This window comes from Phragmites australis, chromosome 7, assembly GCF_958298935.1.
Source record: "Phragmites australis chromosome 7, lpPhrAust1.1, whole genome shotgun sequence".
Taxonomy (NCBI): Eukaryota; Viridiplantae; Streptophyta; class Magnoliopsida; order Poales; family Poaceae; genus Phragmites; species Phragmites australis.
The window spans coordinates 22,457,597-22,469,532 of NC_084927.1; the positions used below are offsets into that span (position 1 = coordinate 22,457,597).

Consider the following 11,936-nt stretch of genomic DNA (forward strand, 5'->3'; position numbering starts at 1 on the left):
CCCGCTCCGTGGACACGTCTACACGCCTGTCGCCACGCCACGCGCGTGCCCGTTCCCGGAGATCACAGCGACTGGCAGAGTAGTGGGCGCGCACCACTGCGCGGCGTGCGACTCTACTTCTACTGCCACCACCCGGCTCCTACCTGCACACACACACCAACGTTGCCACGCCACGCCAAGGCCGGAGGCGACGACCACACCGAGAACGCGAGAGACCCCGGCCGCGGCGGCAATGCAGCAGCCGCACCGCCACGCGAAGACGGACTCGGAGGTGACGTCGAGCATGGCGGCGTCGTCGCCGCCGCGGCCGCCCTACTACGTGCAGTCGCCCAGCCACGACGACGGGGAGAACAAGACCGCGGTCTCCTCCTTCCACTCCTCACCGGCCGCGTCCCCGCCTCGCTCGCTGGGGCGGGCCTCCAGGGACACCTCCTCCTCCCGCTTCTCCGCCAGCAAGGGGCCCTCCGCCGCCGCCTCCTCCCGCGGCGGCGAGCCCGGCGGCGGGCGCCGGGGCAGCCCGTGGATGAAGGAGGCGGCCATCGAGGAGGAGGGCCTCCTCATGGACGACGACGACGCCGGCGGAAACGGCGCCGGCGGGGGGCTCCCGAGGCGGTGGCGCTACGCGCTGGGCTTCGCCGGCGCCTTCTTCGCGCTCTTCTTCTTCTTCGCGCTCATCCTCTGGGGCGCCAGCCGCAACCAGAGGCCCGTCGTCACCATGCAGAGCATCACGTTCCACAACTTCGTGATCCAGGCCGGGACGGACGCTTCGCTGGTGCCGACGGAGATGTCGACCCTCAACGCCACGGTGAGGCTCACGTTCCGCAACACGGGGACCTTCTTCGGCGTGCACGTCACCGCGCAGCCCGTCACGCTCTACTACTCCCAGCTCCTCATGGCCTCCGGCAACGTAAGCCACCCTGCCTCACCTTCCGCGCGCTTCCTTACGTTCTTATCTCTACTACTTGAAATTTAGAATCGTTTGTGATCGATTGAGTTGAAATTTAGATCCTTCAGGTCCTATAATTTTAGAATAACGGAGAATTTGTCACTTTGATGGTGTTAAAAAGCTAAGGAATTTGCATCCGAGCCGTAGCTCGGTTGGCAATGACCGAGGAAGCACGGAGCTCCAGTACTGAGCCAGCTGCGCTGGCCCGGTATGCACGGGATTTTCTCGATTTTCGGCAGGTTCTTACGGAGCGACCCGTTCGACCCTGTCTTCAATATAAACTGTGAAAATAGACCCCATCGTTAAAAAAAATAGAAAGCTAACGAACTGAACTAAGCAGTAAGCAGAGTCGTTATGGCACCAGTTTCTTGAGTGCCATGAGAGAAAGCCTCAAATTTTGTTTTCGAAACGATTGCATAAGCATTGCCGATTTTATATTAAAAAGAGATAGTTGATTCAGTTTATGAGGAAAACTGAACCTGAAAATCATATAACTGTACATGATGCATCAACGACCACATGTACACTGTAACTGACGGAGTCCGCCGTAGTTTATCATTGCCAAGCACAATTGCAGCTCCGACTTTCTACAGCGATTTGCAATTACTACCTCAAACCACCAGTGAGGCAAACACGTTCGCGCCCAAGCTTACAGCCATACGAACTCAGCCCAAGCCCAAGCCTGAAAATTTCAGGACATGTTTGCAAGATTTCTCTGTTAAAACCAAGATGGTAGGCGCAGTTGAACCTCAGATTTTGTCAATAAAAATCGCCTAGACTAGTAGTCTATGAATGCACCAAATTTTCAGCCTTTCCTTTTTTTTTTTTGGCGCTACCCTGTCAGGACGGTCTTCAGGAGACCATAAGTGCGGGAATCGAATCCTCGCCGGTTCGGCTCACCTTGACCCTTATCACCGTGCTCTTTGCACCTCCGCTTTCAGTCTTCCTCTCAAATGACAATTCTTTCTTTTTGGCACTCAGATACCTTTTGTCAATAAAATTGGCATCAAATTTAGCGGTAGATTTTTTTTAAGGGATGGTTGTAGATATGATCAGTGGACTACGGATGTATATTGACCCAAACAACACGCCGTCAATGTTACATGACACGGACATCCGAATTCGGATTCGGATATTTGATTTGGTAAAAAAAAATTAGATACGTGAAATACAATTCAAAATCCGACACAAATTAAGGCGATTGTGAAAAAAAATTATAGAAGAGTGTCAGGTAACACTGCACGCCGTAGCAGTTGCGGTGGACACGGAATCGCAGTCACGGGTCCATGCCGTGGAAACTCGAGCAAGCACAGCCCATCCTTTTCAGCTTCTCACACCAGAACTAGCTGTCATCCAGTTCATTCACGTCGCGTTCTTGCATGGTTGCATCGCATTCCTTCTGATCCGGAAAAAAACAAACTTGCCATTCATTCTGATCCGTTCTTGCATGGTTGCATCGCATTCATTCTGATCTGGAAAAAAACAAACTTGACATTCCTTGGCAAATGGCAATTCCTTTTTTTTCTTTTTTGGAAAGATCTTTCCTTGCAAAATTAACCTGACAACGACGGCGTGCGGATGGCGTGCAGCTGAAGTACTTCTACCAGGCGCGGAAGAGCCAGCGGAGCCTGACGGTGGCGGTGGTCGGCGACAAGGTGCCCCTGTACGGCGGCGGGTCGGGGCTCAGCAGCACCCCGACGACGCTGCCGCCGGCGAAGAAGCGCGCGCCGCCGGTGGTGGTGCCGCCGCCGCCGGTGCCGCTGCAGCTGGCGGTGCGGGTGCGGTCGCGGGCATTCGTGCTGGGGAGGCTGGTGAAACCCAAGTTCTACACCGAGGCGCGGTGCAGCGTGACGCTGGACCAGACCAGGCTCGGCAAGGCCGTCTCCCTCAAGAAGGCATGCACCTACGGCCACTAGCGAGCCGCGTCGTCGTCGTCGTCGTTCGTCGTCGTCGTCATCTTCTTCTTTGTCGTCGTCGTTGTTGTTGAATTCTCGATCGATATCTTGCGTGCGTGCTTGATATTTGGACGGAGGAATTGTTGGTTGATTTATCGTGTACAGAGAAATTTTGGCGCGCGATTGGGATGGACTAAGAATCACTCGTTTCTTGCAGCGTTTTTCCGAATGGTGTGGTGCGGGTTCTGAGACGTGAAATGGCGCCGGTGGTGATGGCGGCGGCGGAGGCGTGGTGGTGGTGGCCATGAGGCCATTGTTGCTTCCAATTTTGGCGCTCCTCCATTTACGAATATTTGACAACTTCGACTTTTATTATTCACATTTTAATTAACTCTAGTTTTTCAAATATTTGGTTGATTGATATAATATAATTATCACTTGATATGCTAAAAGCACTTCCATAACCCCATGCAATTATAAATGTATGCTCGTGTATTTTTGAAAAAATCGATGATTATATTTTAAATAGTAAAGTTAAACTTGTCAATTATTTGTAAACAGAGGGAGTAACATCTAGTACGTTCTTGTTTGGATCCTCAGTATCTGTAGTTGTGAGTGTAGTAAGGTTTCAATGAAGATTCAGTAGGAAGCTTGTCAGGTTTCAGAAGCCATATGATTTCGTATCGATAAAAGCCCAAATCAGAGTGACTGTTAACCAAGTCCAGAGTGCTACTGACACCCATGCAATAACAATCATTCAGGCGTGTGAATGCAGTGCTTTGATTTGCGTCAAGGAGCTTCTGCAAATACTAGCTCGATGGCGTGTTCTTCATGTGAAATCTTGTTCTAACAATATAACAACGAAGGTTAAAAAATAAATCACCATCAATGAAGGATCCTGATGATAATAAGGGAATCGGATCCTCTCACTTGGGTGAAGTCAGATGACTTCAAACGTCTGTAGACCGTTGGATCATGGATGGATGGATCAGATGTACTGGTACAGTAAATTAACGTTATAAAACTATTCATCTACTCACAAATTACTGTTCACTCGTGACTTCATCTCCTGACTTCATGGATCCGGATCCGATAATAAGGAGCACAGCCACATCACTGTTGCAAAGCAGGACTAGATAGGAGATGCGAGTGATACATCAATCAGCTGCAGCACTGAACTGTCGTAGTGATATCTTAATCCTAGTGCATCGAAGTAGCCTGGGTTCGGTGAATGCGTCAAGGCAGGAGCAGCTCAGATGGACGCTGTCAGACAGTCAGAGATTGGAATTTTTATACTAGTTCTCAAGACAAACAAAAGAGAGATGGAATTCAGTTTTCGCCATGAATTTGTGTATGTACTGACCACGCATCAGTATTGTACTGGCCTTCGTTACAGCTGAAGCTTCATTGACTTACGGGATTAGTTTACTCTGGAGGCGAATTAAACTATGTTTAGAGAGGTGCGAATTGTTTATAGAGGCGGCGAAATGCGTCCAGAGGTTGAGCATGTTGTTGTTCTGAAAAAGAAAAATAATTCAGCAGGTTGCTTGGCGGTTTTTTAAAAAGCAATCTGATCCGTTACAAGTCAAAGGCAGGCGTAGCTGGAACAGTTATCGCCTACCGTTTTCTTTTTTTCTTTTTTTAAGAAAGAGCATGAAGCTGCTTATTTATTATCAGGAGAAGGAATAAAGTCGGCAAGAATCGGCAAGAAACGAAACAAAGGATAACACCACAGACGAGGAGGCTTACCGGGACCATCTAAACTAAACTAAATACCAAACACTGCTCTGCTAAAGACAGAGCCCATCGCGTGTTATGTTTGCCAAGCTCGTCACCATACGACAAAACAGCTCCGACTTCACCACGGTGGGTCTCAGCCTTTGCCTCGATATCGTTTCACCTCACGCGCAAGATCCCTAAAAAACAAAGCTGCATTGTGTCATCGTTGCCAAGCTCATCGCGCGCCCACGATTCAGCAGCTTCGACTTCCCCTAAGCACGGTTGTCCGTCGTGACCCGTCATGGAGTGCAGCTCCAAGGAGACAAAAATCTCATCATGTGATCCGAACGGATCACCGCCTCCTGCTGCGAGTGGGCAGAGACCTCGCCAAACGCCCCAACCCTGTGACAGCCCAGCCACCAAAAGCGATACAGGATCTCCAAGGCAATGCCTTTAGGAAGGAAGAGACGTCAAAGACATCCCCATCGTCGTCCAAAAAATGGACAGGGTTTTCACCCGGAGAGAAACTATAGTAAGAGTGGGGGAGGCACCACGATAGTGCCCCAACGAGGGAGAGTGGCGCCCGAAGGCATCGCCACTGCCGGCACCGGTGAATAGCCAGGCTAGGCTCTCGCCCGTATCCTTCCCACCCCCTACAACATCTCGGCAGCTATGAGCACCTCACGTAGCTGCACAACCACGACAATAACACAGGAAAGAGCGACACAGAGGCATACGACACCTCTCCACGCCCTGCATCGCCACCCAGAGCCCGTTGCACAGGACCCTACCCCAAGAAGCTCAGGGAGCCAACCGCACACTCTATTACCGCCGCCACAACCCCCAGTTGATAGCTTGTCGTCGCCTCACCACGCGGAGAGCGCACTGCAGCAAGAGCCAGCGCCACCGCCTCCGCCCGACAGCTCCCAGGCCTAGCTAGAAATCGACCGGCCCAGGTGCGATGATGCTAGATCCAAACGAATCTATGAGCATGGACACCGGATCCGGCCGCTACGGAAGCCCTGGCCGCCATGGATGCCCCGGTCGCCGTCCCTCAAGAAGCCAAGAGGGAGAGGACAACGGTGCGGGCGGAAAACAGCCCCGCTGCCACTGTCTTTACGGCCGCACGGACTTCCGACAGCGCACTCAGGCAGTGGCAAGGCAGGGACGTAGAAGGAAGGGGCAGTGGCGTGGCAGATATGGTGGCCGCCCGAGTCGCCCCCCTGGAGCGACGCAAGGGTGAGAGTTAGGCCCTTGGAAAATATGTATGTGCAGTATTGCCTACCGTTTTCTAATGCCATGATAAATTTGATATGGCCATTATACCAGGTCATTTCGAACCTGCGGTCAAAATTCGGAAGTTCAGAACTCATACACAGATAGGTCCTTGAAGAAAATGGGAAGAAGAAAAAGAGAGAGAAAGAGAGACTTAGACAATATTTAAAAGTTAAAAAACAGAAACAACTGTAGCACCAGGCCAGAACTTTGGCACATTTGTTGTTTCTGGATAAAACTTTGGCACATCTAAACTGAATAGATATTGCACCCTATAAAAGTGCTCCTCCTCTAGAAGGCCCATTGGGACATGAAGGCTACAACTGGCCCAATTCGCTTGACGGTCCATTCTGTATCGTCATGGACCTCAGGCCTTCTCTTGAAGGCATGTCTAATTAGGCTTTTGTGCTCGCTTAAATTCGGCATTCTTCGGTTAGGTCAATCACGTCTATTGCTATTCAAACTAGCAATTACAAAACACATGTGAAACTAATATAGTATATAGTAATATATAAAAATTAAATATTGAATATCTAGATATGAAAGATAAATAATAAGAGACTGAATGTATTTTTAGAATGTATGGAAGGTAAATATTGTATATTTGGATATGAAAGTCAATTAATACGAGATTAAATATATTTTTGAAAAAAGCATCGGGGAGAATCTTTGTACGATAATTGTTTGATCAACTTAAGTGGACAATAAAAATCGTTAAATTCTGCTATAGCTCATGTATTTTATAGGAGTATAGATATAAAAGTATATACTATGCATGATTGATTTCTCTGTGCATTCTTATCTTTGCTTCGGTACTGGCCACCGTTGCAGACTTGCAGTACATGAACGTTGCAACAATAAAGTTCCGCGGCATTACCATTTCTCAACAAATTTAAAATTATTCATGCTAATATCATATTGCAATGGATCACGACCTTAGCAATGTAGCATCTATTATCTTGTATAAGTGGATGGATCAATCACGGTCAACATAGAATGAGTATCAGATAGGATTGTGCAGTCATATTCGTATGTTTCAAGGGCAGGAATAGAAATAAACATTATTTTCCCCTAACTTTTCCCTCTATCAAGGAAGAATAAACATCTTTTCCTATGCTGTGTCCTATGTCAGGAATTCGAACACCCGTTTTCCCTTTTCATGATGAGAATTATGGTGCATATTGTTCAATAATACACACCTTTTCCCCTATATTCCCCTTCAACAAGGAAGAGTAAGCATCTTTCCTTATTCTGCCGCCTAGGAGCATGAATTGAAATCCTCCCCTTATCTGGTGACGATGAGAACTATGGTACACACCGTATGGTTGTTTTATTTTATTTAAAAAAATATATATAGTACAGTTTTTATAACAATGTTTCAGTTTAAGAGATAGATCTTTTTTTTAGGAAATGAAGAGATTGTACAGTTTGGAAGTGATGTTAGTTAAATTGGGCCCTTACAAGGAGAGACAACAAGCATTGGGCCGGGCCGGCCTATCACCTCCTTTTCTGTCCTTTTATCTTTTCCAAATTTTTTATTGCTGTAAGATTTGTCCTGGACAAGATAACACTGAGAGTTGGAAGGCGACTCGCACTCACTACACATCAAACTTTTTTTTGGAACACATACGCATCGAGCATAATTTGATAAGATCTTGGTGGAGCTTTAATAAGCTTTAGATAATAATGTCCTAAAACAAAGTGATCATCCCTCGCTTTTCTCCTCCGTATTCTTGTCTCCACAACAAGCAAAAAGCCGCACGCTCGGCACACCACACCAACCGCTACAAGAGCAATCAACCCCAGGAAAGCATCATCGCCGTCGATTACCTTTGCATCATGCTGCATGCCTCTTGCTTCATAGTGCCAATTATTAATAATCACCATTGAAAAGGCTTTTGCTAGGACAACGCCACCTTCCAAGCCTTTTTTTTTTTTTGCAACCACTGCTGCTATCAAGTATGGATCTTTTCTTTTCCCTTGTACTCCTGCCCAGTTGCATTCATGGAGTTTGATAGATAGGGATCATCCAGGTTGTGCAATGAATTTACAAGCAAAGTTTTTTTTAAAAAAAAATCAAAGAAAAAAAGAAGAAGCAAATTAAGCTTTTGAGTTTAATTTGAGTTGCAAAGGTTATCAGATGGAGTACTCCACTGAACTGAATTGAACAGTGGAATGTCAGTTGGACTGTTGGAGTGTACTCAAAGTCTCGAAGTTTCAGTTCATATAAATATTTGATTCGGAGCTCACAACAAACCTAGATTGACGATGCCACACCCTGTCCACTGCTTCTCTTTGGAAACCTTAGGATTCGAGCAGTGCCAAACTGCAGCCTGACAGGGATTCCAGATCACTTTCAGCCATCGTCGTCGCCAGGAATTAGAACCCGATACGCGAGAACTCAGAATTGAATGAAGGATGCAGTCCAGGAATTAGAACCCGTTAAGCGAGAACTCAGAATTGAATGAAGAATGCAACCGTGCTGCACTCTTTCACCTGTAAATTTCCCCCCTCCCTCTTAACCGGTTTCAGTCACTTTCATGGCTTCACTGTCCGTTCCAGGCTTTCAGTCGACGGATTGCTCGGCGCCGCAACCGAAGGCAGCCATGAGAAGGCAGCCGGCCGCGGAGCACAAGGGTTCGGGTGGCCGGTGTATATACCTAGGCCTAGTTTGTTAGATCTAGGTTGTAGTTTGGCCTGGGCGATGCGGTCGTTTTGGGCCTTCTGTGTCTTCTAGTCCCTCTTCGGTGACGAATCTCTAGGAGGTGCAATTTTCGACAGTGTCGCTGTAGCTAGGGTCCCAAACAGAACGGTTCCAACAGGGATTTTTGTTTCCCATGTTATTCCCTGGTGTGAAGAGCATGTGGATTTTATCATTCTCCGATCTCTCCGGCGATGATGGCGATGATGAAATCGGCATCTCTTTGGCGAGATCAGGGTACGGTTAGTATATTTAGTCTTTTTTGAAAGGATTGGAGTTAGTGACCATCCCACTGTGTGGTCGTTTCTTCCAGGCCGTTGGTGTGTTTGCGGGTGGCAGTGGAGTTTCCTTCCGACCTGGCGTCTTTGGTGAATCTGTGGGTGTTGGCGTCTGTTTTTCTATTCAACCATGTACGGAGAGGAGTTAGCCGATGTTCTTTCAACGATCTTTGTGTGTGCAGGAGTATTTCAGTGGCGGCGACTCTGAGCTCATTTGTATGCATCTTCTACGACTTCTACATGAGTGGACTCCTCTGCTGGTGTGGTTTGGAGCCTTAAGTTCAGGATCTGGTGCTCTTCTTTGGCTAGCATGGCGCAATGGGGAGAAACGGATGTTGCCGGGCCTGAAGAAGAAGGGATGCACTCTACTTATTTAATCTAAACCATTCCCTTTCGCAAAAAAAAAAAGAAAAAAAGGAAAAGGGGTGCATGAATGGGTAAGGCAACCAAGCACACACACATAGTCTGATTGGTCGCCGAGCAATCCAATTCGGTGGATGTGTATAATCCCACAAAGAAACATGTTTGGTACTCGCATACGTTGTTTCAGTCTAGCTCGGTAGATGCAGATTCTTGTATCCACTCATATAGGAGGATTTATTTGTCAGTGTCATAAAATTATTTTCATACGAGCAACCAACCACAGTCTCAACTCTTACATCCGCTCATACGATATCAGATTCGATCAACTAAACAGAAACTTAGCTCAGGCTATCCATACAGATACAACCAACCAAACAATTTTCTTTTCAACAAATATTACTCTATTCAACCTACATATACGGTGTATATAGACAACCAATCACACCCACAGAGACTATCTCTGGAAAGTCGAAATGGAATGGTAGCCTGAATGCAGCACCCACAACAGAACACTGCACTGTACTTTTGTGTTTCTACATCAATTTCATGCGACATATCAACAACCACACATAACATATCTATCGCCAAATCATGCCTTTCTTTTTCCAGAATTTCTTTCATATCCACAACGCTAGCGCCAAGTGCCGTAGCTTGGCTTGAAAGCACCATGTAACGAACTGATTAACCGCATAAACAAAGTGTCATGGTGTAGGGATCGGTGACGTCCTAAGAGAGGGATGAATTAGGACACTTAGAACTATTTTGACTCCAAAAACAACACGATATAAACCTATATCAATTTCTATCTAAATGTAATCTAGTTTGATATAATATGTCTACTCTACCGATCAAAACGCTTGCAACCTATCTAAGAAGGTAAATTGCAAGTAAGTAAATACGAAAACGTAAATAAGGTAGAGAGAGCAAACTCGTTACAAGGATTTTTTTTTCCCATGGTATCAATGGCATGAATACTATCTCTAATCTGCGTTGAAGCTCCACAAAGGATATGCTTCGGATCGGCACCCGATCACGACTCTTGAGGTACCAAGTCACAAAGATAAGACCTCTACCCGGATGAGTCACCAAGCCATCAAAGTAAGATCTCACCACTAGCCTCTCTTCCGGTTCCTCGCCGATGTAATCACTTCGGAGCTTGAGCCACCAAGGCAAGGATCTCCATGTCCCTATACACGTTTCTCGTCGCCGCTCCACACCAAGTCGGAGAGTCAACTAGCATGAGCAACTCCGGCTCAAATTACCGGTGAGTCACCAAGACTCCAAGGTACCAACGTATCAAGAGATACAAGCTTGGATCACTCCTTGATCCACTCTCTAGGCAGCAATCACCTAGCAACACACTCTCTAGGTCTATAAGCACTAATCACTCTCAAGTTACCAGCGAGTCATCAAGACTCTAAGATGTCGGTATACCAAGAGGTACAAGTTTGGATCACTCCTTGATCCACTCTATAGGCAACAATCACCTAGCAACACACTCTCTAGGCCTATAAGTACTAATCACTCTCTAATCTTGTGCTTAATTGCCTTAAATGATTACTTTAAGCAATTTGGTGGCTTGGATGTGTATATGAACTTCTCTAGACTTCAGCTGTACGCCACACCTTCAAAAGACTGAGTGGATGAGTATTTATAGCTTCAAACCCGCGCACTAGCCGTTAACCCAACAGCTCTAAAAAGTTATTAACACCGGATGATCTGGTGAGAACAGTAGTACTAACACTAGATCATCTGGTGAGTACACTCTCACAAACTAGCTGTTGGAACCCCACTCAAGCACTGCGTAAATTGCTCTGATGCCTTCTCCGATGCTTATCAATTCATCACTAGACTATCCGGTGAGCAATCCTCAGCCATCTGAGCTAAAAGTAACCCTCTCTGGAAAATATACTCTGGTGTACACATAACTTCATCACGGGACTATACGATGGATTGAGCTTCACCTGTCTCTTTGTACTGTTCATTATCTGATGTATTTGTCCGTTGTACTCTTGCTTCATTACTGGACTATCTGATGCCTTCAAAATCTTCAATCCAAAACCGAATGCTCTGATGTGTATTGCTTGTCGAACACCGGATCATCTAGTCAGTTGATCTTCAACTTTAATTCTTGAAACTGGCTCTGTTAAAATTACTTCGATGCTTCTGTCCATTTGATACTGGACCATCCGGTGAGGCAAAACTGTCTCTGTCTATATGCACTGTTCATTATCTGGTGTGTGCAACACATTCAACATCGGACCATCAGGTGAGAATAAAAACTCCTGGAACTTCTCCAATTCAATCAAATTTTATCCCTACTTAGATAGTTTCTTTATGTATTGCATCTGTAAGACCTATCATATATTCTTAACAAACATGTTAATTTTATTGACTATATTATCATTAATTAATAAAATCACAAATATATTTTAATAGGACCCTTTTCCCTGTAAAAGCAGCGGCCAGGAGGATTACAGGACGCTAATCAGCCCGTACAGATGCAAATGAGAACCGCTGTCGTGAGAGGAAAGCAAGTTCAGTGACATGGAAGCGCACCAAACGGCCATACTTTTATGCCAAGCTATGGCACTGTGCAATGATTGTAACATCGACGGACATGCATGCCACCCATCGCAAATCGCAGAGTGAGCTAGCTTCTTGGCTCTCTTTTTTTTGGGACTTTTGATCAATCCCTTGGCCGCCATGGAATCCATTATGTATATAATGCATCTGGTAGAGTGGCACCACTTCACCTG

At 46.4% G+C, this 11,936-nt stretch overlaps 1 protein-coding gene across 2 annotated transcripts; it reads left to right on the forward strand.

The window, feature by feature from the left end:
* On the forward strand, positions 1-3,748 carry LOC133924226 (uncharacterized). 2 transcript variants are annotated; one of them, XR_009910787.1, is made up of 3 exons: positions 1-907; positions 2,536-2,953; positions 3,059-3,748. XR_009910787.1 is itself a non-coding variant. In XM_062369671.1 (2 exons), exons 1-2 carry the CDS (start codon positions 233-235, stop codon positions 2,860-2,862), a joined length of 1,002 nt encoding a protein of 333 aa, XP_062225655.1. In that variant the 5' UTR covers positions 1-232; the 3' UTR covers positions 2,863-3,057. The 2 variants fall into 2 exon arrangements, 1 of the variants encoding a protein (XP_062225655.1); XM_062369671.1 differs by lacking the exon at positions 3,059-3,748 and having other exon boundaries at positions 2,536-3,057.
* Positions 3,749-11,936: the final 8,188 nt, after the last annotated feature.